At 42.8% G+C, this 27,351-nt stretch overlaps 1 protein-coding gene and 1 pseudogene across 2 annotated transcripts in view; both read right to left on the reverse strand.

Moving 5' to 3' along the window:
* Positions 1-10,434: 10,434 nt before the first annotated feature.
* The window catches only part of LOC308057169 (ankyrin repeat domain-containing protein 26-like), a 28,248-nt pseudogene continuing 11,331 nt past the window's right edge, over positions 10,435-27,351 (reverse strand). The window contains exons 5-16 of the transcript XR_013931975.1: positions 24,695-24,933; positions 23,712-23,861; positions 22,696-22,729; positions 22,326-22,464; positions 20,161-20,374; positions 17,839-18,022; positions 17,237-17,383; positions 15,047-16,037; positions 14,284-14,396; positions 13,726-13,867; positions 11,573-11,854; positions 10,435-10,874 (exon numbers count right to left, since the gene is read on the reverse strand). The product of XR_013931975.1 is annotated as an ankyrin repeat domain-containing protein 26-like (transcript). The remainder of the gene's footprint in view (positions 10,875-11,572; positions 11,855-13,725; positions 13,868-14,283; positions 14,397-15,046; positions 16,038-17,236; positions 17,384-17,838; positions 18,023-20,160; positions 20,375-22,325; positions 22,465-22,695; positions 22,730-23,711; positions 23,862-24,694; positions 24,934-27,351) is intronic.
* On the reverse strand, positions 24,927-27,031 carry LOC308057162 (uncharacterized protein). Its single transcript, XM_080411313.1, is given in 6 exon segments — positions 24,927-26,031; positions 26,034-26,217; positions 26,221-26,255; positions 26,258-26,561; positions 26,564-26,602; positions 26,605-27,031. Coding segments are annotated over 6 exon segments (1,083 nt in total). The 5' UTR covers positions 26,815-27,031; the 3' UTR covers positions 24,927-25,720.

Here is a 27,351-nt window from a genome sequence, read left to right on the forward strand (position 1 = left end):
AGCTGAAACAGAGTATCTGGAATTAAATACAGTATATGAACTTCACAAATATGTATTCATATAAAAAGGAACAGCGTCACAGCAACAGTCATTGCTTTCCTCACTGCCTGTTAACTCAAGTCCTTGAATTAGTGGGTAAAACCCCCAGATTTTTCCAGTCTTAATTGATCTCGGGACAACCATTCTTCCCTTCCCAGAACTGGGACTTTGTTCTGTCATCTTCTGATCACTACTGACTTCTGTGGACAGGAAATGACAATGTAGATCTTCAGTAACAGGTAACTCCCTGAAAGAAGTAAACCTGCTTCTTTTATTGACACAAATGTCCCAGAACACTGGCTACCATCTGGGCTACAGCCACCACATCACCAGCTGCTAGCAGCAACAAAAAGATTGGCTGTCCTATCATACAAGGTTTGGAAAGTACTGAGGAGACTGGAAGTTAATATTTTAACATTCATTTTTCCCGCACATGAAGTGTTTCAGGTACGGTACAGCTGCTGATGTAGTAACTGGGGATGTCTACAGCTGCAGCGACCTTTAATACGAACCCCAAGATGAATACCGTGAGGGGCCATGGGCACAAACTGAAACACAGAGGGTCGGGGCTGAACATCAGGAAATGCTTCTTTCCGATCAGGGTGACTGGGCACTGGCACAGGCTGCCCATGGAGGCTCCATCCTGGGAGATGCTCAAAAGCCAGCACGGTCCTGGGCAACCAGCTCTGGGTGGTCTTCCCTGAGCAGGGGAGCTAGAACGGATGACCTCCAGAGGTCCCTTCCAACCTCACCCGTTCTGTGGTTCTGTGATCCAAAACAAACATACCAAACCCACCACATAACTCTCTTGGCACTGCTACACACTCACAGTAATGGTAAACCTAAGGCGCATAAGGTGACAGCAACGTAAAGTGCCCTGTCCTCCAGCATGACCACTGGTAAAGATTTCACTTTATCGGCAGAAACAGTCACGGCATCTGGACTGAAGCAGCAGGCTCAAATCACATCAAACGATGTCCTAAGCATTAAAGTAACACTGGAAACATTAAAAACACATAGGGCGAAAGGATTAAGCAGAACAAAGGGAATGCGTTTGTTAAAACACAGAACATCAGTGGAGAAAAAATAATGCATCTACCTTAATAAGAAACATTCTGACAATTCTGTCACACTCAAGAATCAAGGTGAGTCATTCTGCTAGTCAGAAAAAAACAGGTGTGCTTCTTATGGTGAGTGCAAAATAAAACACCTATGCATCAATAAACCAACAGGCAAGTGCAATGTGCTTGACATCCATTTAATAGAATTCACATTCGGACTGCAATAAACACATTTTCACATCTGAACTGTGGGATGAGAAACTATAGACGCGCTATGTAAACAAAATCCTTTCCGGAGCTTTTTTCCTAGCATTTTGTTCAAATCAGGTAATTTTTGGTTAAAACATCGCGGTACTCCTGTACTGCCCTGCAAAGGGGATCCTGGTCAACGTGGATACTTTTTGAAGATCCATCAGAAAATACCATGGGAGAAGCTCCAGCAGATCCAGCTTCAAGTTCAGCAGTGGCTAGGGAGAAGAGAAACAAGATTCCGGTGTTGCTTTTACACTAGACAGGGCCAAATCAGTCACTATGAAAACATCATGGATAACTGGAGAGACTATAATCCAGAAAGAGATTTAAAAACTTCCAAGGGATCGTAACAATCAAAGGGCTAGGCACAAAGGAAGAAACAATCTTTTTCCACATTTGCTTACCAGTCAACAGTATTTCTAAAGCCAGTGAAAGAAATTCTATAGGCTACACAGCGAACGTCTTCAGGGAATCCACAAATGACTCCTGCTTACACCAGTGCTAAACTGAGCCCCCCTGCAGATCTCTCGAACCTCCAGTATCTGTTTTCCTTGAATGTTCAAAGCAGTGATTTATTGGAACTCTACTCCTAAAAACCAGCTTCTGCCTTCTCTGTGACAAACTTAAAAAGAACCCGCCGGTGAAAACGCAGACACCTTTGCAATGCAGTCAGGCCAGGACAAGTCTCCTAGCCTGGCACTTTCTTTGAGGGGCGTCTTTGTAACTCACCCTGGCAAAACCCTCTTTCCTCCACAAAAACACATACTCAATGACAGCAAGCCCACCTTTCCTGTTCTTCTCCAGCCACGTTTTTCAGACAAGGTCCTGAAACCAAACGCACTCTATGACACCTAGCAGATGCACAGTCAGGTTCAAAATGCACACGGATGAAATGCAACGGCTTTGTGTCCATTCGGACACAGGGAACGAGCTGTGAAGCTACAGCTGAACACTCTCTGTATTACCAAAAGCATGCAGGAACAGAAGGAAATTCTCGCAGGGGCCACCTGCTTTGAAATAGCACCAGTCACTGCAAAGCAAAGCAGTGACTCTGGAGGAACGACTACCCTGAAACAGGTGGAATTCCTCTTTCGACACCTGGCCTCATATTATAGAGCATGTTTCATGCTATGTGTTAAAAGCATTCAACTCATCTTATGTTTGCCTAAGTGCTACGAAATGATCTTTTCCCAAAGAAAGGGTATCTTTCATATCACTGATTACATTTTTCTTGCTTATTCAAAAAAGACTGCAACATATAAGCTACAAATACAAGCAATGAATAAGAAACGGCAAAAAACCAAGGTCCAACAGCAGAGAATGTGCAGGGTATGATTTAGTGCGGAATGCAACTGATGCACATGGAAGAAGCAGTGATGGCTGAAGTCTATAAACATCTTCTCTCAGGGCTTCTTTTACGTTTGACGTTTGTGCTCAAGGATTCACTCTAGAAAAACATGACTTCAGCTTACGCCAAGTGCACCCGTGTAGAGGAAGTGGGTTAGTTTTCTCTGCACTTGTCTTTTTCAGGCAACTGCATAACATTCTACACAATCTTTTGGTAAGCTGGAAGTTTTCACATTCAAGTCTAAACTGGAAAGCTAGCAGAAAAACCTCCCTGTGCTTAGCACAGGAACTTCACAGCTTTCAAGCCATTATGTTCAAGAGTTAGGAACACTCCTCTTTTTCCTTAAAAACGCCCCTAACATAGTGACACATTACCTTGTTTAAGTTCTTTAGCGATTTTTTCATCTAGTTCCTGCTGTACCTAGAATTATACAGAAAATACAGTTAATATTTTAAAGTTACGTTTTTCTAATATTAAACTTCTAAAACATTCTTAAAATCCACACATAATGAGAGACAACCTAAAAATATAATTCCAAATAGACACATCTTGGTTTGGGGTTTGATTTCTACTGAAGAGAAACTTTTGGTCAGTCGGGCTGCAGCTGCCTCATTGCTCAGCAACGTTAACAAAACAATTTGTAACTCACCAGCTGGATTATTACTGGGCATTTAACAAAATACACAGGAAGAAAGCAAGAAAGCCTAGCGCAGTTATTGCAGTGAAGGTATGGCTGAAGCTTATCATCAAACACACGAACAGAATGTCAGCTACATGCCGAGATAGGTACAAATGCCACCCACAGGGACAAATCAGCCAGTTGAGGCTGGCTTCTGCAACTTCACAGAGAGAAGAGCTGCACCAGCAGCTGCTGCAGGATTGACATACACCATTTGTATAGAAAAAAGCGTGCGCCAATATTCCTCTTTTCTCCACCTTAAGATGGGAAATTGAAAGAGCTCCTACAGATGATGCCAAAACTTCTTTATTGTTATTGCAAATACCACGACACACATTTATAAAAACATAAAAGCACACACAATTTTTTCTTGCAAACTGTGTACTAAGAAAAGATAACCACAGCTACAGCTTCTACGCAGCAAGTGCTGTGGGGTTTATTATGTAGCTGGAATCAGCCTGGATCACTACAAAGGAGCACTTACGCCTCTTCTCCCCTAGAAAGTGGGTATTGTTACCAATTAAGTTATTCTCACTTATGATTCTGCCTTCAGAAGCCTTCACAAGAAGGAATCACATCTCTTAATTTAAGAGTCACAGTCCAAGCGCTATATGCTGCTGTTTACATTTGATGATACCTGCTACTCCTACATTTTTTCCATCAAATTTGTGACACACAGAAGTGAATTTCCAAACAGATATCATACAGCTTCCAGGGCTACGATGGCCATGAAGATGCTGCAGGGCTTGGACCTCGTGAGCTATATGGAGAGGCTGAGAGCTGCAACTGTTTCTTTACTGGAGAACAGGAAAACTCAGAGGGACCTTATCTATGTGTATAAATACCTGGTGGGGGGAGTACAGAAGATGGAGCCAGACTCTTCTCAGCGGTGCCAAGCAAAAGAACAAGAGGAATAGGCACAAATCCAGATAGAGGAAATTTTAACACAAGGATTTTTACAATTATTATTTTTAAAAAAATTGTAAGCATGGACAGACACTGGAACAAGTTGCCAGAAAAGGTTGTGGAGTGTCCATCCTTGGAGATGTATAACACCTGGCTGACAGAACAGTGAGAAAACCTGCTGTGGCTGACCCTGCTTTGAGCAGGGGTGACGTTGGACTAGATCATCTCTAGAGGCCCCTTCCCCTCACTCATTCTGCGACTCTCTTGATTTTAGTACTGAATTCCTGGGGGAAGGAGCATTTATTTTATGAAATGAGCAGACCCACCTAGCAGCATAACAACAACAAGAAGAACGGAAACACTGCACAGGGTACTCAACAGCACAGAGAGAGCAAGAGCCTCAGGAAGGAAACCACTCTGCTTACCCTCACAAGAGGAGCAGTAACAGGCAGTAACTGCAAGGGTCAAAGGAGCGGGGCTGTAAACCAGCGAAGCGGAGGGAAGGGCTCTCTCTCCAGGAACACAGGGATAGCTGGGACCAAATTCACTAGATCCTGCAGGAGAAGCACCACTCCGTGATACTTCATTGAAATACTCTGTGCCAACAGAGCTGCATGAACAATGGAAAAGGACCCCCCAAATCTCTAATTGTTTTCAAGCAGGTACAAGCAGAAGCAAAATTCCGGGGAGAAAGGACCCCCTAACTCCTGAGACGAGACACAGGTAACAGAAAAAAGCAGGAAAACTAACGCCTAGACCAAAATACGGCCCAAACCCAGGACCAAGCCCAAGCAAAGTCGTAGTAGTTAGTGGTGTTAGAAGAAACCACCTTCCCTGGTTTCCTGAGTCTTCACAATGACTAGAAGGTCCACAGGACCCTCCGCAACACGTACGAATCAATCAAGAGAAGAAAAAGGTCTTGTTTTCCTCTTATTCATTCCATCAATGTCTTTGTGATTCTCATCCATGTCTGAGGGAAGAGAAATAGGTGGAAATAAAGCCAACACACTGATTTCTGAAAAGGGAATGAATGAAGAGCCAGGCAAAATACACCTCCGAGGACCTTAACTTGCCTCCACTTTTCTCCTTCCCCCCAAACCCCTCGGAAAGGCATCACAGCTGAGTGTCCCAAACCTTCTCACCTCACTGCACATCTCTTCAGGCGGTAACACACCAGGTGTTCATTTGCAGCAGGCACCTTCTCAACAGTTCTTTTTCAGAAAGTGGTGTTGACTTACTACTTATCCACACAGGCTGCTTTAGCACAGAGTAAGCTGGATCCTGTAAGACTCCGTGAAATGATGCTCCGAGTCTGGAGTACCAGTACTGTTCTGAAGTTGAGTTCCTAGACACAACTGCTGCGACCACCAAGAACTTTTTGTATATCAGAAGTGGCAAGGAGGGTAAACCAGCCTACTCCTAGAGCTCAAAGTTCCATTATAACAGATTAAATCCATAGACTATCATCTCACAGATGGTTAACTACCACAGAAGCCATTGCATTACATCTCACAGATGGTTAACTACCACAGAAGCCATTGCATTACAAATACATAAAGCAGAGAAGTCCCCTGCAGCAGTCATTCTTTCACTTGCACAAACTAAAGTTCAAAATATGCGCAGTGTTAGGAAAATGTGAATACATCAGTAAGTTTTAATCAAAACCTAACAGCATAAACAGACAACATTTCCAGTATAAATACCATCCCAACATTAAACAATGCTGGCTGCAAACCTTGCCATGTATCTGGCTGCAGAGAAGAGAGACGGACAGATTTTTGATGAAGGAGCTGAAGAAGAAAGAAAAACGGCCTGAAGTTCACAGGTCGTCAGTGAGAAACAAGAACGTGGCCTACATGTAAATGAAGCAAGTAAAAAAGCTAACAAAGACTGCTACAAGAGTGCAGAAAGCCAAATCAGAAATGGAACAGAAATTGGAAGATGAAGTAGGAAGCAGACATTTCCCTTCCCACATTAAACTGGTTTCATTTATCCACTGATTCACCCTGGTTGCAGAGTTCACTGTTCTTGTCTGTCAAGACACCCATGTTCATTTTCACCAGCCTTTGGCACAGCTCTGAGGATTTAAGCTTGACATTTGTTAAACCTAACAACAGGACTCCAGTCCCAAAACCTCCTTGCAGCACTTGCAGGAGACATTCCTTGCCTTAGTCTATGGACTAAGGGAGCAGGTCTGAAATACTGAATTGCTAGTTGCTACGGTCACTGTCTAATTACATGCACAGAATTTGTCAAGTACTTGTAATTTATTCCACATTACTGAAGCTCTAATACAAATAAAAACCACCAAAAAACCCCGAAGACATTGCATGTGATTGGGATTCTACTGGTTAATAAGCTTGTGCCAATATGAACTTTTTTTGTATTTTTAAAGATCCTTTTGCACTTCAAGGTTATTCATTTCTGTAGCGTATATATTTGATAAAGGGGAAGGGGCTATACTGTAATGGAACACATTTCTTTATGCTTTTTTAAGAATAACACGCTCATTTTTTGCTGAACTTGTGATATGACCATCTTCAACATGTACGGCTCTATGTGTAATCACTGATAGTCATGCTTAATGTTTAGGAAAACGGTGCAATCTTTCAAGCCTTTAAACACCAAATTCCTTAGTTAAGTCTAAAGAAGAAACTGTGTCCACTTGCTACTGGAGCACTTCTTCCTCTTGTCAGCATCATTTACCAGGGTTTTTTCCAACAGCTGCAGGACCAATGAATGAATACCATCATTTTGAATAATAGCAGTGTGAACTATTTTCACCTCTTTGCCCTTGAAGCTATTTCAAAGCTTCTGCACAAACGAAATTCACACAAACATCTTCCCCTTCAGAATGGCTGGCATGTTCCCTACTTCCAATAGCCCTTCTCACCTTGAGGAAGCTACTACAAGGAACACCAAATCTGCAGAGAGCTTTGACTAAAAAAAGAAGCCTCAAAGGACTGCCTGAGGCACACTGCAATTTCAGCTTCTTAACTCCCTGTCATTTAGAGCTTCAGTGGCAGAAACATGTGTCATCTCCAGCCAAGGCAGCACTGCGCATCCTGAATTTAAAGGCAAGGCAAATTCTGTAGAAGGGAACCGGGTTAGTGGGAAAACAAAGCTGAGGCATAACTGAAGTAAACAGTGAAGTGAAGAAAAGGCTTAGAGTCAGAGAAATTCTTCTGTTTTGAAACAGTCTGGTGAACAGACAGAATACTAGGCAGCACAACCAGCAAAGCATTTCAAAATAGACTAAAACTATAATCTCTGATTTCTTCCCTCATGCTCCAACTTGCCTCCTGAATGGCACGGGACTCCTGCGGAAATGACAGCACAGACTGTGCATCTGGTGATTTTGCACTTGGAAACTGATTGAGATTTGCCACCCATTATTGTATGCAGAGGGATACATGCAGTTTTTCCCTTTTGTTACTTCCTGACTTCAAGGTCTTACGTTCCAATTCAATCCTCTTTTCTCAGATGCATGTTATGCACATGACATACTGCACCCGACTGAGAACAATTAAGCCCGCAGTTCTAAGTGAAATACTCACCTAGTCCTCTAGCAACTACTGCACCTCTGAGAACTCAGTTCCTTTCTTCTGAAGGACTCCAGAGAAGACCAGGTTTTAAGACTTCCCTGAATACACTGAACGTCAGGTGACTTGAGGCTACAGGCAGTGCCACTACAATTAGTCTCAGTTGTTCCCTAACTGGTGATAATAGGAAGAAATATCATAAAGAGATGTGCAGCTGGATTTAGTAACAGGGAGGTTATTCTTTTTTTCCTGTTTCTTCTTCAAAAAAAGAAACCACAACTGTTAAACCCTTTTCTTTTAAACTAGGACAGCTTTTTTCCTAGAAGTGGGATGGTTTCCTCCTTTGCCTTTTTCTTCTTGTAACATCTCGCTCCCATCTCTCTCTCTTTTTCCCCTGCCCTCACGTGCTCCCTGCTCCCTGTCCCTCTTGTTCCCTTGTCCTGGCTTTCTCCTTACTTCAGTTTTGCAGTGGATCCCTGAATTTCGCCTCCTTTCTGCTGCTTGCGTGCAGAATAATCCCTGCAGGTGGTACAGTACTAATTGCCTCCCATGTTCTTTATGCAGCGTTATGTCCACCCCTCTGACACAAAAAACACATTCGCAACGATACAGAAAAGTTCATCTCTTAACTGCCGCTGCTATGCACTACCTACACACCGCTTTGTCCATTTTTGTTTTGTTGTTTGGTTTGGTTTTTTCTTTTTCTTAAGCCAGGCACAGTATGCAGACACGTTATTTAAATGGATTCTTTCCAGTGTAGGTGGGACCACCGAACCAGGGTAAGGCTTAAAAGTGAGCGAATGCTTCTCACATCCATTCAACAACAGAATACGCGAGGGACAGACTCTGACTGAACAGGCAAGCTTGCCCATGCCTCAGTCCTATGCTAGGTGGGAAACGGATTACAACGACTGACATCTGGTTTCCAAGTCTCATGATATCACGTTTACGTGATATTACGTCTGTGAGGGATGTGCTATCATGCTGACTGCTAATTACAGGGCATACTTTGACCAGAGGTACGCAGAGGCTGCAGCTTTTGTACAAAATCAGAAAGCTCTGTAGACTTCCTGAGGAGCAGTTACATATAACACCACATAGCAGGACCCACAAAATCAAATGCCTCCTATGCACAGCATACGTCCCGCACTCAAGTGAGAAGTTACGTGTCCTGTTCATACCATCCTAGTTTTGAAGCATCCCTTTGTTGGTATTGTACTAAAACAAGTTCCGGTGAAGAAACTGCTAGCATGAACATCAGTGAAGGAGGAAAAGGTGTCTCAAAGAAAGATGTCTGATGGGATTTTGCACTCATCATAAAGTTCGCTGTTTTAAAAAAGGTCATCCACAGAATGGCTTGGGTTGGAAGGGACCTTAAAGATCATCCAGTTCCACCCCCTCTACCATGGGCAGGGACACCTTCCACTAGACCGGGTTGCTCCAAGCCCCACCCAGCCTGGCCTTGAGCACTGCCAGGGATGGGGCATCGGCACTAAATTTTACTGAAGAGCTTCTTTGGCAGCTTCCTATGCCACAGTATTCTTCATCACAGTTTCTCTTGCAAAAGAATGTTGTTACGCAGTCTGTCATTTAGATCTCAGTATTTTTTGGTCTTTGAGCACTTCTGGAAATTTGTATAACCCTGATGACCAAAAGTCTTCGTTTCTACCACCTAGTTGTGTACTGTTTTGATGAGCAATTTGGTTTAGCATATTAGAGCATATGGTTTGGAACTAGAAATGGATTCTAACTTTAGACTGAAAAGCACAACCTTGCTTACAGATACTCTTCAACACTAGTTGAGAACAGTATTTAAAAACGCTTACCTTAGCCACATAGGCTTCAACTCTGTTTCTTGATGGTAACGTATTCACGGTCGGGGTTAGGAAGCTTCCTCCTAGATTTAGACTTCTATTCAGTGCCGGATTGTTGCTAATATGTCCCAGTTCAGTTGAATACAGAACTGGACCACTGACAGCGCTGCTTGCAGTTAAAGGTTTGCTTCTATGGCACTCCTGAAGGAGCTTAGCGTTGGCTTCTGCTAGTCTCTCATTAGCTTTGAAACATTCAGAAGCATACAAAGAATTATCTTTGGTAATAACACCTCCGCAAAGTTACCCTCCAGGTCTTTGATTATTATCTGACTTCTGAAAGTGGAAGGGATTAAGAGAGTCCAAAAAAATCTCCATAACTGGATCTGGTTTTTTTTTGGAGAGCCTATTTCTAAGTAGTCACTCTACCTGCAAGAAGCAGCAAGAGTTAACCAATACCTTGGACTTCTCAGCATTAAGGCCTCAAAGCAGTCTGTGCACACTGTGTGTTTACATAGCTCTTCCTGAAAGGTACATCACCTGCATAAGAACTCTGGGCTACCCTTCCTTTCCCAAAGAAAGCTGAAACCTATGACATGGGGCTAAAATGGAAGCCAAAAGATTTTTGTTGTTCTTCTTCATAGCATCAAATGCCGTTCTCTGAAGGGCCTATCCTTATTCAAGCAGTAAAGGACATGACATTATCTTTTCTGCCATACTTAGAGTAAGAAGAGGAGATTAGAGACTGGCAAAAAGGCTGCCTGTTAATAGGATATTTTTGAAGTTGAGTTTAACGCCCATGATCGGTGGTGTTACTGCTGGAACACTGAAGAGAAATGAAGATAGTTCCAATGAACAGGGGGGAGCCTTAAGGTACTTTCATCACAAATATGCTATCTTATGCATAATGCTGACCAGATGTAGAAAAGGTATTTAATGAAGAAAACTGCTTGAGGAAAAAGTAGTATCTTATTATCACCCCAAAAGAGCAGGGACTTACCTTTCCAGTTTTTTTGCTAGGCATCTTCCATTTTTAACTTCCTCCAGATACAGGTCTTTGTACTTTTCCGCTTCTGCCTGTGCGGATTCTTTTTGAAAAATACTGTCTCGTTGGGTATTTTTTATCCTGTCCAATTCACGTTCGAGGTCTCCAATTCTCTGTTCTAGCTGGTTTGTCAGCAAAGCATGACGACTGGCTCTGATTTGTTCTAATCTGTCCTGGGAGGCTGCCTGCATCTGAAGTAGATACACACTTTCAACCACCGCAAAGAAAAAGAGAACTCTCCTCGCCAGTCAATTGCACGTACCCAATTTCAAGGGCCCAGCTCTATTCAGCGAGGCAACTGTGCCTCCTCACTGCCATCAGCGACCAGGGCAGAAACCTGGAACTACCACACCAAATGATTCTTTTCATTCAGAAAGAACCCCCATCTTAGCACTATTACTCATCAAAGCTACTGATGGAAGAACACTATCTCTGTAGGACAGGGCATAGCATTCCTCAAAGAAATCATGGAGATGCCGCACCCCCAGCCCCCACCCTGCAGCTTTGGTGACTTCTTTTCTGAGCGTTGCCCCTTGTGCAATGACTAAGGAAGATGTGTATGGCTGGCTGTGACAACTCTAAGTTGCAATACCCATTCAAGGATAAACAATGACAACAAGACCTAAACAATGAGAACAGACCAGTGGACAGTGATACCCCTCCAAGAACTGCAAAATGAAAACCCACCTTGGGCAAGTTTTTGATTCAGGGCCTGCAGGCACACTGCACGCACATGAAAGCATCTTGCCCAACCATATTCCCTTCTCCCACTGCCCTTCAGGAAAAACAGAAGTACAGCGTAACACATGGAATCAGGCACCACCACCACCCCTAAAAATGACAACCAAAACAGAAGTCTATAACAGACACACACAAGAAATTAACTTACCTGCAAAAACAGATTGACTTCTTGCAGTTTTTGCCTTATTTCTTGTGCAGCTCGTTCTTCCACCTCTCTTTTGTATTGTTCTATTTGGCTGCGATCCACCATGTTAGTCTCCATATGGTGTTTGAGGTTAGCCGCCTCTTCTTTCAGCTGGCTTTTGCTCTTTTCCAGTTTTTCATGGCTCCCACGCATGACGGACAACTCCTCTCGCAAATCATGATTTTCTGCTTCTAGCTGCATGCCTTTTTTAGACTCTATCTCCAGCTGCTGGGAAAGTTCATCAACCTGTAGACAGGAAAGGGGAAAAAAACAGGGAACTCAGAGGGATCTAAAATTAGTCAAATCTGTGAAAATTGGTAAAGGAGTTGGCCATCAACACTGTATTTACCATCTGCTGATTCAGTGTTAAAACAAAAGCGAAACCAGGCTCTTCTTTTAAAACAAGAACAGCTTTCACATCATTTCTGACAGCATTCCTCAGGTTCCCATCCTTCCTCAGTTCTGCAGTGGGTCACAGACCAAGAGGTACCAAACCAGCGGCATTACACCCGCAGGGCTAGGCTGAAAAGCACTAGGGCTATTCTTCTGCGAGATGTTCATACGATCATAGGAAATCAAACACACCCATACCCAGTTACATCACAGCCACATTCTGGTTTCATCAGAAAAAAACCCATGTATCATGCTTCAGAGGAACTGTCACATGCTGTCACACGGTCAAAGCTTCGTCACAGAACTGACAAGACAAGAAACGGATACCCTTTCCTTCCATTACGCTAATAGATCTGGAAATAGTGGTTCAGAACACCGCTTTTGCAGCACTGGTGGCAGAAGACAGTCTCTTTAGGTCAAAGCTACGGTTTGTTTTCAAATGATTTCCAGGAAATATCAGACTTCCCATGGGTCCCAATGGTCAACTACAGCTCTATCCCCTTCTTTCCCCCTCCAGAAACATCCATCGTCTATACCTATTAACCATAAAACATGATATCCCATCATCTTTTGTTTTTAAAAATGTGGGGGAAACCAGCAGAGTCAACACTTGAAAGAGTCTCTAAAATACGTAGAAACTTTACACCTATTTAAAATTGCCCAAACGTAATTCCATTCCCTGTCATTCAAAATAGCTCTTCCAACAGGAACACAAATATGCTGCTAACCTGTGAACTAAAAATGAGCCACTCTCAAGGCAGTTGACTCGTTCTACAACAGTATCTTCTAAAAAGGAGCATAACTTTGAAACACAGCTACTTTAGCAACAAATGAGCGGAGAAGCAGATAAAAGGTTCCATGCTACCAAACAGCCAGAGCAACCTCAAAAGCGTTTCTGGGTCTCCATGACAAGGGAAAGACGGACTGAGTCAGCTACTAGTAAGCAATAAGTTACTGCATTCATTTTTTCTGCATCACCTCACACTGCATCGTGCCCTGGGAAGCAAAGACACCATTCCGAAAAGCAAACCCCCACCTGCCTCCTGCTCAACTCGTGCCCGAGACAGGCTTCAGGGGGTGACCTTGGGCAAGGCCAACTGCACAGAGTTGTTCCGAGTGACGGTGGCGTTACTCCCCTCTCTTCCGAGAGGGAATGCATCTGTCGGAGCCCGACGATGCTGCCACGGCCTCAAGCTGCAGCCAGGCCTGTGCTGGGCCTTCACTGCTCTCAGCCCTGGCCCTCACCCATGGACGTGACGTCCCAGTAGGACTGCAGACCTGCCCATCCCTATGGACCGGCCTGGTGATCTGCACTCTTGGAGGACTCTGCTTACTGTCCCCAGAACTGTCCCCAGAACTCTTCTGCTCTTCTTGGTGAGGGCCTGTGGGGCTGATCCCTGGCCTGTGTGGTCACAGACCCTGCCAGCCTTGCTGTGGCTCTTGCTTTGCCCTTCCTCTGCAGGACAGCCTACCCCTGATGCGCCCTCGCAGATACTGCTGTGTACGTAACACTTCCATCTTTACCCCTAAGAGCTACATCAGTATTACAGTCGCCTACTACTGTGACCATAGAGGAACATCAAAAACCAGCCAAATAATTTCAGAAATACAGCCAAGAAAACAAAAGTCAAAGTCAACAACATGAAAAGAAGTATGAAGAAAGAACAGAGGTTCCAAAAGAAAAACCACCACCACCAAAATAACTCAAACAAAGCAAAGCTCACCTTTGCTCTTAATCTGTCAGCTTCATTGACCATTTCAGAATATCCGTTCTTCATTTCTCCCTGCAAATTCAGCTGGGACAGTCCCCCTCTCTCCTCATACACCCTTAGTTTCTTCGTAGCTCTGCTCAGCAGCCTCTTCAACCTGCACAGCAAATTAGTCACAAAAACAATGAAGCAAAGAAACAAAACTGGACTTTTTCACATACTCTCATGTAAACAGCACAGACACGGCTTGCTTCATCTTTAACATGCTTGACACACCAGGAATTACCAGGAAAAAACAGTATTCCTGTGCCACATACGCTTGGAGAGTCCAGATTTCACCTGAAAAGAGGAATGAAAGACTCCCTTTTTCCCCGGAGAACTGCAGGGCAACCTGCAGCTGCAGTTGTTTTGGCAGCTATTGAAAACTAGGGGCTGGTGTACAGAAGTACCTTGCAAGAACTAACGCGAGGCTGGCATCTGCTCACAGTTAGGTACACCTATTTTTTACATTACAGTTCAATAAAACATGACTTCTACGCAGGGATACCTCTTCACCACGCTAAAAAGCCGTACCTCTTACAGTCTTTCTGCAGATCGAGGTTTCTTTTCATTTCTTGGTCCAGACGTAGTTCAACTGCGTGTTTCAACTCTACCAGCTTCTTCACTTCCTTTCTTTCACTCTCGCACTTTCAAAAGAGAAAAGAAAGATGTATCACACACACAGAGCACAGGAAAAATACCTACGTACAGTCTGTGCATCTAGCGCTCTCCACAGAGAAGCTGCCGGACGTCTCTATCCGTTAGCCACGTTCCACAGAATGCCACGGGACAGAATTCCTGAGGATATTCCATCCCTTCAGGCTTCACATCAAACAGACCAATACGTAACTACAGAAACAGATGCCCTCGCTGAAGCAAAGGCCATCCTCTTCTAGACAAAAAGGTGGAAAAGATGCTGGAGAACACTTTTGGCAGTGCCTCTGCTCACAGTAGGGATTACGTAGGTATGCACTTCATGGGACAACACTGACCCATCTAAAGCTTTCATGGGATCTTCCACCAACCAGCAGGCAGGGGCTTCTAGAGGAATCTGATCTTTTGGAGTTCTTCAACATTTTATGAACTAAGTAAGAAGAATCACGTTTCTTGATCAAAGCTTAGACTTGGATACCTTTTTTCTGCTCTCTGCTTAGATCTGAGGACTAACATCCCGTTTGCCAAAACCTTCCGCAATTCCGAGAGAAACATAACAAACCAGAACAAATCAGTACTCTTTGGTCCCATGCACATAACATACCAGGTTCACTGTAGAAACAAAATAATTTCAAGAACGGACAAACTTTAAATTGTTCTTTCTAAGCATATCCTTTACCTCGCTTTCTACTTTGTCAGTCTCGTATTCGAAGACTTGCTCCCTTAAATCAGTACACTTGGCATTTAAATCCTTGTTTTGCTCTTCTATGAGATAAATTTGCTTTTCCCTATCAGCTCTGAGTTTGTTCAGAGTATCATTAAACCGGTCCTGCACATCATTCACTACTTCTTCTTTCATGATCCTCTTGCTCTGTGTATCTTCCAGCTGCTGACGCAGTAAAAGGTTTTTCACTCTGGAGCTGGGCCAATCGCTCCTGCAAGGACTCCTGTTTTATTACAAGTTCGCTTACTGGATCTTTCTCAAGTTGTTGAGCACGATCACATTCCTTTGCCTGACGCTGGGCTTGACTTAATTCTTTTTGTGTCATTTCTACAAGCAAAGTTTTTTCTCTGAGGGTTTGCTCCAACTGGTGAAGCTCATTTTCTAGCCTATTAGCTTTGCTTTCAGCTTTACACAGCTGCTGAGACAAGCTCTTGTTGGCTTCTTGTGTGTCGGAGAGGTCATGATGGAGCTTGTCTTGCAAGCGATGCCATTCATCACGTTCTCTGTGAAATCTTTGTTCAGCATCCTTTTCTGATGACCGATGACGTTCAAGTTCTTGAACAGCAGCATTCAGGCGGGAATGAAATGATTTGATTTCTGTCTCTAGTCTGTCTTTACTTTCGTTTGTCTGCTCAAGTCTGGAAGTCAGCACTGCAGATTCTGTCTTTAGTAAGTCCAGCTGTGCATTGTACTGAAGAACCGTTTGTGTTAATGCTTCCTTGTTCAGTTTAAATTCCTTTTTGAGAGCTTCATTTTTTTCTTTCAAGGTCTTATTTTCCTCTAAAGATTTTCCTTCTTCCTCCTGGTGCCTAAGTCTTACTTGATTGATTTCTAGCCTTAGCACAGCAATCTCATCTTGTAGTAACTGATTCTTGTACAACAGATCCTTTTCTCTCTCAGTGTTGGATTCCTGAATGACAGGGAACATGAATAAAGAGCCAATTGGGAAATGAATCTACAAAAAAACCTTCAGCAATAAACTGCATTTTAACATTTCTAATACTGAAGCATGACTTCAAAGATGAAGTTTCAGGCAATAAGCTACTCTGTGAACCCACGCACGTGTACAATGTATGTACACAACGGAAGTGCAACATATCCTTAAAACCTAAATGAACATCCCAAATACACAATACCCCCTTAAATCTACAACCAAATAATAAAATTATTTAAAACATCTCAAGTGTAAAGCTTTTAAAATGACAGTGCTTTCTTGTATGTGCATGCCTTTATAATATTGCCTTTAAGGTTGAATTAGTTGTGCTACAGATCTGGTAAAAACAAGGCTAGAAAGGGTATTTTCCTTCTCAAATGTCTTCTGAACACTTACCCTTTTGTGTTACTGGAAGTTAGCTATGAAACTCAATCACCCCCGGAATGCAATAGTCCTGTATATTTCCTCTTTATTATATGTATAACTTTTTTCGACTTAAACACATTCACCCTACATTTATTGGGCAGCACAGCCAAGAACAAACAAGGCTTCCAAGCACTGCACATTCTTAGGAAATTCAGTAAACTCTTTTCAAGATCTCTTTGAATACAGTGTTTATGGTTGCTTTTTCTCCTCCAGTTACTCTAACTCCTACAGAGAGTTGAATTCATTGTTGATATTCGATCATAAAATTTCAGTATGTGGAGGTGGAAAAGAAAGGCATACTTGAAGTAAGTAAGTTCAATAAGGGAATAACTAAAAAAAAAAAAAAAAAAAAAAAAAAAAAAAAGCAATGGAAACACAAACACTGTCAAACAACTTTTTCCTGGCCAACCTTGACATAGGTAGCTAGGTGTCTCATTGCTAGAAACCCTAAAAAGTGATAATAAAATGTCTGTGAAATGACAAATAACAGATAGGTTAAGAAACGGGGTAAATAGTGTGTTCTATTAGTTTCCGACTTGCACAAGTAATTCAGGTACATACAGGAGTGGTGCTGCTTTCCAGAACTTTTAAAGACATAAGAGAAAACAGGAAAGGTATTTACACAGTTAAGTTACACCGGTAAACAGTAAATAAACCATCAAGAAACACGGGAAGTTATATAAGATTTATTATGACTTTAAAACAAATATGGTGAAATCTGACTTATTCGAAAAAAAATATCTGCTTACCTCTGAATTTTTTCCTATAGATCTTCTTTTCTCTTCTTCTAGTTCCATTTGTCTCCCAAGGTGGTTGTTCAAAATTCCTTCTTGAAGGGCTCTGGCCCTCTTTTCCTGAGAGCGCTGTGTCTGTGTTTCATCATGTTCCTCTTCAACCTACAGTAATACAACTGCTTGCATCTCGAGAAAAATCAGAGCTAGCAATACATCTTCCCACTCTCCCCAGAATACCTGAAAAGGTTTTTGATTCCCCACAGCTATGATAATCCACCTATAAAGAATAAATTTTAATTTTCTTCTGAAAATTTAAGAAGAAGAAATACAGGATGTTTTGTAGTAATTTCGAAAAAAGTCAGGCTTTGCCTGAAATACAAATGAAACCTAAATTCTGAAAAAGAAAAAAAGGATGAATAAACTGCAAAGCCAAAAAAACCCATCAAAACAAAACAACAACACACCAATTGTGAACCAACTGTTCTCTACTGCCCTCAAAATTTGGCAATAGTTATCCAATGCCTCTTCCATGAACAAAGCACCTCCTTCTCTAGGCATACTGGAATACAAGTGAAAAGAAGCAGAAAAGAAAGTGTTTAATTCATTATTTAATATACCTGTTTCAAGAGCTTTCTCAGTGTTCTTATCTCCATTTCTAAATTCCTTGAGTGTAACTCAAGTTTCTGTTTCTCCTCCCTTTCTTTACAATATTGATCTTATTTCCTTTGCAGTTTTTCTCTCATTTTCTCACAGAGCAGCTCTACTCTGAGTCTCTTTGCTTCTTCTTGTTTCAAAGAACACCTGGGATTTAACAGAGTATTTGAGAAACAAAAGCACTGATACAAAAGTAGATGTTCCACATAATGAACTTGCAGAGACAACTCAAACCATAAAAAAAACTTAAATGTTTCCCGATTCCATATTTTTACTGTACTTTTCAACTTTTTAAAGAATTCTAACTTCATTCCATTGTCCACGGTATCAGTTGTACAAAATACGGAAATAAACCATTGATTGATTTACCAGTTTTTTGTAAGGTTACACAGGGAAATGCACACTAGTGTGTACACTTCTATCATAAAAAAATAAATCCTCTTCATATTAAAGCCATTATGTTGAAAAAGGAGTTTGTTGTCTCATCGGATCAAAGCATCATAAACTTTTACTATGGTTAACATACATTTTCTTAGTATACTGAGCCTACATATTACGGATTCAGTGACTAGAAGTAATACTGGTGAATCAGCACGCCACTTATCTATGGCAACAATTTTTCAGCAAGCCTTCTGTAAGGCTGCCCACAGACAGAACAAGCAGTTTCTGTTTACTCGAGAACGATGTCAGTGTTCAAAACCAGATTCAGAAATGCATGGGGTTTAAGCTGAATACGATTAAAAACAGGTTTAAAACCTCAGTGGATCTACCTCTGGGAGAAACTACAGCAATTTCATTTTGAAGCTGACTTACAAGGAAAGCCTTATGGAAGGTCAGCTTCTTTACCAACTCAAACAATCAGCAATGAGCACTGACATGGTAAAAAACGGTCCATGGTGTGCCCATGGTACCCAAACAAGAAAGCAGCTTTGTATTCGGTCATTATTTTGGCTATTTTTTCCCATATATTCACAACAGTAAACAAGAAAAAAAAAAAAAAAATCAAGTGTCAACGTAAGGAAAGAACTGCCAATTGAAAGCCTGCTTTAGAAATTCTGCAAGACAAGAATCAACCACCACTAAAATTACTTGAAAGACTGACAGAAACATTTGTATTTGAATGGCGTATATTGCAAGGAGAAAGCTTTACATGTAGTTTCTAGTGTAATTTCACAAAAAGTGTAACTTTTGAAAGTATAAATTTAACGCTGCTTGGAGAATTCACTTAGAATGAAAATACTACTTCTTTATACTTGACAGATGTTTGAGGATTTTGAACACCTGCTGAAGTCAAACCCAGGCCAAGCTGGGACCGGCCTCGTCTTCCTCGTACCCCCCTCCCCCGCGCTGGGAGGCCCAACTCCCCCAGGCCCAGCTCCCGCAGCCTCCCCTCACAGGGCTGGTGCTCCTGCCCCCGGGCCAGCCCGGCATCTCCCTGCCGACCTCACACGGACTGGGCAAGATCTCCTGGGCTGGGCGGCCAAACACCGGGCCCCGGGCTCGAGACACAGCTCAGCAAGCCCTGCGGAGGGGTGGGCACTCACTGCCCCCAGTGCCCTGGCACTGCTGCCCTCCATACAGCCCAGGCCGCTGCGGGCCGCCCCAGCTGCCAGCTCACGGGGGCTCCTGCTGAGCTCGCTCTCTGCCTGGGCCGCTCCCCAGCCACGCCGTCCCACCGGGGATCACCACAAGGAGATCTCCCCTCCCAGGCCAGGGCTCTGCAGTTGTCCTTGCTGAACTGCCTACGGTGACTGCTGGCCACCCCTGTCTGACGTGATGTCAACAGCGATGAGAAACCTCACGCCTCCGGGTCTAGCTCAGGAGTGTGGGGAAAGGGGCAATCCCAAACTTGACCTTTCCAACAAACAAACAGGTAAGCAAACAAATGCTCTAAGCTCTGGTTTGACTTGCACTGGGTGGAGTTAGCAGAAACCCTAGTATTATAGGCCAACAGAAGCCGCAAGGACAAAATGAAAAAAAATAAAAAATCCAACCATCTCTCAAATCTCTCTTATAAGTCTGATTTCCCCATACACACTCTCTTGTTCTCTTCTCTTGCTAGAAAACAAAGTTAGAACAACATCCAGAACATCGTACATGGAGCTGATATAGGGACATTTTTCCCCTCTCACATTATGTACCTCATAGCATAACTGGCCCACGGGATTCAAAATACCCAAACCCAAAAGACTGGAAACTTCTCATCCTGTTGCCTGCACCATCAGAGTCTTTTGGAATAAAACCACTGACAAGATAATACATTATCAGACCACAAGTTTACATACTTAAGGCTTTGGATATCACTTTTCCATTCTGCTTCTTGGTGAGCCAATATGGATTTCAAATCTTGAGGCTTCTCCGCTCTGAACCGTGACTCCCTCTTTTCACCTCCCAATTCCCTTACTTCGAGTGAGAGAGCTGTATACCGATTTGTCCCACGGTCTAGTCTCTGTTCATATTCAAGAAGTATGTTTTGCATTTTCAACAAAGTAGCAGAACCTGGTTTGAGACAGAAAAGACACAAAGCTGCACAAATACTGCCCAATGTACAAGCTGTTCAATGCTTTGCTGCATTAGGTGCAGGTGGCAGGTCTCGGTAGTGGGAAGGTCCCTGTGAGAAGGAGCCAGGGGTCGTCCCGTGCTGGACATGGACGGTTTCGATGGACCCACCGCAGGGCACAGCTGAGCCTCTCAGCCGTGCTGGCAGCTCCTCAGGAAAAACAAACGTAGGAAAGGGCGAAACCACCACACGGGCAGAGAAGGGGAAAAGCATGTGAAAACCAGCCCCGCAAACGAACACCCAGGTCAGCGAAGGAGGAGGGAGAGGTGCTGCTCCAGGTGCCAGAGCAGAGATTCCCCTGCAGCCCCTGAGAGAACCATGCTGGAGCAGATACCCACAGCGCAGTGCTGCGCAGGACCCCGTGCCAGAGCAGGCGGATCCTTCCCGAAGGACCTGCGACCCATGGAGGGCCCAGGCTGGAGGAGATTTTCCCCAAAGGACTGCAGCCTGGGGGAGGACTCACACTGGAGCAGGGAAAAGGGACGAGGAAGGAGCAGCAGAGAGAAACTGCTACGTCCCGACTGCAGACCGCAGCCTCCCCGTGCTGCCTGGGGAGGTGGCGGGGAAGGAGCGCAGCAGAGCTTGAGCAGGGGGGGTGCCGACGTTTCCTTCTCAGGTTTTGGGTCTTTGTTTCTCACTATCCAAATGTATTTTAATCGGTGGAGTCTGTTTTGCCAGTGACAGTCACTGGGAAGTGACAGCCCTGCCTTCACACTGACCCACAAGCTTTTTCACCCCGTTTTGTCAAGGAGGGGCAGTGGCAGCACTGGGCGGGGAGTTTGGCCTTCGGCCAAGGTTAACACTTGCCTAATGAAATTTTAGCATAGTTTAAGAGCCCTAGTAAGTGATGCTTATGTTTATATAATGCCGTGTGCATATATGCAAGCATCTTATGACAGTTGAAATTTGTTATATATATGTACTTATTATTTTTAAGCAAAGCCATTATTTTGCTGTATTCTTTGTCATTAGCAGTTGAGGGGTGTGCTGGTTGTGGCTGGGATAGTGTTAATTTTCTTCACAGTCGCTGGTACGGGGCCATGTTTTACAGCTGTGCCGCAAACAGGGTTGGTAGCACGGGGATGTGTTCCTTATGGCCCAGCAGCGCTCACACAGAGCCAAGGCCTTTTCTGCTCCTCACCCCACCCCACCAGCCAGCAGGCTGGGGGTACGCAAGGAGCCGGGCCGGGACACAGCTGGGACAGCTGACCCCAGCTGACCCAAGGGATGTGCCATGCCACGCGGCATCATGCTCAGCATATAAAGCTGGGGGAGGACGAAGGAAGGGAGGGACATCCAGAGTGATGGCACTTTGTCTTCCCAAGTATTTGTTATGCGTGACGGAGCCCTGCTGTCCTGGAGATGGCTGAACACCCGCCTGCCCATGGGACGTGCTGGATGAATTCCTTGCTTTGCTTTGCTTGCGTGCGTGGCTTTTGCTATTAAACTGTTTTCATGCCGACCCATGAGTTTTCTCACTTTTCCCTTTCCGATGCTCTCCCCCACCCCACTGGGGTGGAACAAGTGAGTGGCTGTGTGGTGCTTAGGTGTTCAGGTGTGGCTGGGCTTAAACCACATCAAGGGGATATAAAGAAGAAAAAGCTCTTGCTGACTTTTGATGACCGCATTAGAAGGAGCTGAACTGTACTTTGCAAGAAACTGCTTCTCCAGCTCTGACTAGACAGAGAACCAATGATAACGTAAGGCACTTGGCTGATAATACAGGCAACATCTCAGGTCAGGTGACAGTGTCACAGCTTTTGAGGGGGATCTCTAATCATAAAGAGATACTATATCAAAATAAAAACTAAAATACTTAGGAATGCATACAAAGAAACCATGTTTTAAGGGGAACTTGTAACAGCTGAAGACGGTGACTTGAAAACATACCGGTATGATCCACACGAAGCTGTTCTAACAGCAGCATAGCCTCCTTGTAGGTTGAAGTTCGTAATTCCACATCCTCTGAAGTTGGGTCAGATGAGCGAGTTAAACCAGGGTCATCAGTTACTTCCATTGGTATGCTGACCTACAAAAAATACAGTACTTTCTGTAATTTCACTGTCTAGTATTACAGACCATTCCAAATGCATGAATGATTCATTCTCTCCTTCACAGCCCACAGATTTGTCTCAAATACAATAAAGCTGCATACCAGCAGCAATTTGTACATCTGGTTGATCACTACATAAACACTGCTCCCATCTAAGTCATTAAAATTTGATAGAAACTGTTTATCAAGAACTTCGTTTTACAGTACCTTGTTCTTTTCACTCCCAGTTGTTGCTGCAGGTCTAGAAAACAGAAATATATTTCAGTACTGGAATGCTTACATTGCAGTATGAATAATACCTGAAGTTCGTTTGAAAACTTCATTTCAGAAGTGAATTAAACTAAAATCTGGTATAGTAACTTCGCTAGATATAGTTCAAGACTGAAACAATTATTGTGTGCTATTAATGTCTACTGGAAGGCTAATTTTTCCGCAAGATATTAAGCAAATAGTTGAAATAACTGCTCCCTAAACTTCACGCAAAGTGACAGAAATCTTACAGCTACAGACATGTAGCTATACGCTTACGTGCATTCCCTGTTTAATACCAGGGGTTTAGCTCTCTTCAGTACCGAGAATCCTTCTCCTACAGGTCAAAGAACTGTAACTTTGGATTCTCTGGTGTCCTGGGTCTGGCTGGGATGCAGTTTATTTTCTTCACAGCAGCCCACACAGGGCTGTGTGTTAGATTTCTGACCAAAACAGTGTTGATAACACACCAGATTTTTAGCTAGGGCTGAATAGTGTCAACAACTTCTCTTTCTCACTTTGCCACAACCCACACAAGTAAGTTCAGGGTGGACAAGAAGTCAGGAGGGTACACAGCTGCAAGAGAAAAGGTGGAGCGGGGAGCAGGGCAAAAAATCCTGAGATACCTGCAGTGAAAGAGTGATGTTGCTTTTCTGTAAGTCTCTCCTCGCCCTTTTTAAACACATAAAATACTTCTATGCCTGTGCACACACTCATGTAATTAATCAGAATTTGTGCACAGTAACCTTAACATTAACTTGGCCAGCATGCTCAAAGCACTCTAAACAAAAGCGAAGTGTTTGTCAACACGAAGTGCACCAGGTAGTGTGGTCACAAGAAAGAACAAGAATCTTCATATGCATCAGGTTTACAAAAAGCCTCAACACACAACAAAATCCCAAACTTGCCTCTAGCTCTTAGGTCAATTTACATCATTAAGTAAGTTTTGTTTTCAGCATTCCTTTTATGCATACCTTCCTTCATCCTCAGATGTTTCACTGGAAGTGCTATCATCCCGTACTTGACCATGATTGCCACTGGAAGAGCTCATCTGTTGATGAGCCTTCTGCTTTGAAGGCTGCCTTCTACTTTTCTTTGCAACTTTGGCATTCAGGGCAATTTTACTGCATCAAACAAAGGGGAAAAAAAAATAAATCACCAAGTGAGTAGGCTTACAAAAAATATTTCTGTGAAACAGACATAAGATGATGTCCAGAAACGACTGAGACAAAAAATATCTACTATAAAAAACACAGACTTGACTGCAAAGATCGTGGAAGATACCCAAGTACTTAAAAAACCTGCCCCTAGGAGTGAGGGGGACACGTGGAATCTGAGCTAGAGCCAGGTTAAGCTGGAATACCTATAATATCCATGTTACAGAAAGCATCTAGAGCAGAGATTCCTTTGAAGGACAGACAGGAAAAAACTCCTGCTTTAGGTTTACATAAAAATACGTGTGCCTTCTTTAGACTTTTGAGATTCGTTTGGTAATACCATCTTTTCCCCTCTCCCGACAAATATTAACTTAATGAAAAGGAAAACACCAACTGCACGGAGATCACTAAAATCACCTAGAAAAGGGAGTAGTAGCAAACCCCAAGTTCCTACTTTTCTTTTCTAGGCGGCCATTTCCTACAAAAATAACTGCTTTTTCCAGTCTTCAGTTCTGGTTTTGAAGATGCATTTTGCCTCAGTATTGACAAGGAAATCACAGGAATTTGGGTGGGGGTTTTATTTTTTATTTCCTTTTCTTTTTTTAGAGCAGGCAATAGATTTGAATATCGTGAGCATTGTGTTTTCTAAAAAGACATTTTCTTCACTTTTTGAGAAGCAGTGGACTACTCACTATGGCTTTCACCACTGAGGAAACTACTTCACCTACCACAGTATTAGAAAACCTAAGACACTTACATAGTACTACAAATAAGAATTAGAGATCATTTCCTTAGCTTACCATTTCATTGGCATTTCAATCAATTTTGAGCTCTCCCCAGATGAAAAACTCTTTTTGTCTTTTTCTTCTATAGTGTTTTCATTCTCCATTTTCAAACAGTCATTCTTCCTTACAGTAATCTTTTGTTTCATTTGCCGATTAGTGATGTTGTCTGATGGTATATTTAATTTACCAAGACATTCCTGTTTCACCACCGCCTGCACTTTTGAAATTCTTCGTTTGCTTTTTTCCTTCTCAACCTATAAAAAGAAAGTTAAGCTTCATGTATTTCTTAGTATTTCTAAAAGACAGAAACACCACATCCAAGATTGATTAATTCAGGGTTTACCCCTGAAATAATATAACATTAGAGAAGCCTTTTCACAAAATTACACTACAAAGCGTATCATGTCATTGAAAGTGCTTTGAATTCACTCATGATTAAAGATAACAAGAATACAGCCCTTAGAAAGAAAACAATAGTGTCTCTTAAAACATGAGAACAACAATGAAGTGAAAGCATTACTGATGGACAAAGAGTTAGGAGGACTGCACAATGTCAGTTGTAACACCACCAGAAAAGAATATCAAGTGGAACTGTGCTGGGCTCCTGCTCCCTGAACAAGGGGAGAAAAGAAAAAAAAAGATCCCAAACCCACAAACACAAATGGTTTCACAGGAAAGAGGAATTTTAGTGAAAGGCAATGAAGACACACCACGCAGATATCACAGCACATGAATTATTAGTCAAGACCCTGTTCAGAAGCTATTTTCATTCTTTGATTCAGAATCAGAACCGATAGAGTTCTGTGGATTTCTTCTTAAGGCAATGTAGTGATAACTACTTGCACTGGAACCGAGTGCCACCTGCTGTTAAACTGGAGCAATAATGCATTCCGTTTTCCAAAAATGGGAAAAAAGACAACTCTCCACTGCTCTCTTTGTTCACAAGGAACATTTCCATTAGAACAAACCCCAATTTGTAGGAAGCATCCTCCTTTAATGATGAATAGCTAAAGTGAACAGGACCGTTGATCCAGAGCGAGATTAAAGAATAAAGAGTAGCAGGTGAACTACCTCTTCTGGCAGCTGTACCTTCTCTTTCTCCAAAGCCAGGAATACTATTTGCAGCATTCCTACCCTACCCTTAAATCTTCCCGTATCTTGGTTTAGTTCTTCATCAAGATTCCTTTTCAGCATGACGTATGATTGCTGAGCATTTGCAAAAAGACTTTCCATTTCTGCTTCTCCTATTTTGTCGATAAAGCAGTCCCTGGGAAAGTCATCACTAAATCCAGAGTCTTTTCCAAGTTCCCTCTCTGTTACAAAAAGCGCATTTTCACCACGTGGAGAAACTGTCTTATTGTAGGAATAATATTAGAAATGTCATCCAAAAGACTGGATTTTAAGCTGTATCTCGGGGAGTATTCAGGACCTCCCACTACGTTTCTACTACTTCCATTTGCTAGAGGCACCTTTGTATCATCCATATTATTTGTGCAATCTTCTTCATCTGTACTCCAGGTATCTTCCATGTTTGCATTTCAGTTATCTTGATCAGAAAGGACACCGAGACTTGGATTACAGTTTCCATTTTGGGTACTTTTCCACCTAGCATAAGTTTAATGTCTCCAAATTCACCTTTACTTTCTAAGCTGCTACTTGATTCTGTTGCATGAGACGAAACAACATGAGAACTCTTCAGCTCAGCACTGAAGCCATCTTCTGACATTTCTTCCACAAGGGAAGGAGTTTTCCCACTTTCATTAATTTCACCAAGCAGCTGCTTTAGCTCTGCTGTAACGTTTTTAAAACTTGTTTTCAATTCCCTCTTCTCATTTTCAACCCACATTCTTGCATCTCTTTCTTTCCAAGGTTTTGGACTTAGAACTGCTTGTCAGCACTGTGCAATTCCTCATTTTCTGCTGTGAAATTTCTGATGTGAAAATTTCTGCCTTATCAGTGCGATTTTCATGTGCTGTTTTTTCTATCAAGTTGATAGTTTCTAAAATATATTTATCCTTAAGTAAAGAGGTACAGACAGAAAGATTATCAAGAAAAATTACTACAGTTAATCTATGCAATTTCTGTTGCAAACTCATCCTATAATAGAAATAAGGCATTTTGAAAGCCATTTTCATTACAAAAATCAAGGGACACTAAATGAAAGGTTCACTGCACACCATCTTCTTAACAAGAGAAGGACTCAGAGACAGCAGTTTCTTGGGTTAGGTTTGCCTAGGCATTAGGGTTGCTTTTACCTTTTAGCCTGCTTGCTTGCTGTAACTGCCGGCATTTGTCACAGAGCATGTTTATTTTTCATGTTTTATTGCTTTAATACCGTTTTTCATTAAAACTGCCAACATTTTTCTCACCCACCCTCCTCCCTCCATCGCGCTCTGCCGTCTGGCATTGTACAGTCCCCGGCCACCTAAGCTAACCCAACGGGAACGAACATGACAAGCTTCTTACCGTTCACCACACGGAGAACTGGCTAAGGGAGGATTATTTCTTCACCCAAGCTTCAGAAATAATAAATTCCACTCCAAGGTGCAAAGGAAAGGATTTATTAGGGAAACCTGCCTGCTCCTGCCCTCATCCCAGAAATCAGGAACCCAAGCTCGCAGGAAAACCGCACCATGCCTTAACCCTACCCAGCCCCCTCAAGTCCCTGTCCC

Source organism: Falco punctatus, assembly GCF_963210335.1.
Source record: "Falco punctatus genome assembly, contig: scaffold_50, whole genome shotgun sequence".
NCBI classification, from domain to species: domain Eukaryota; kingdom Metazoa; phylum Chordata; class Aves; order Falconiformes; family Falconidae; genus Falco; species Falco punctatus.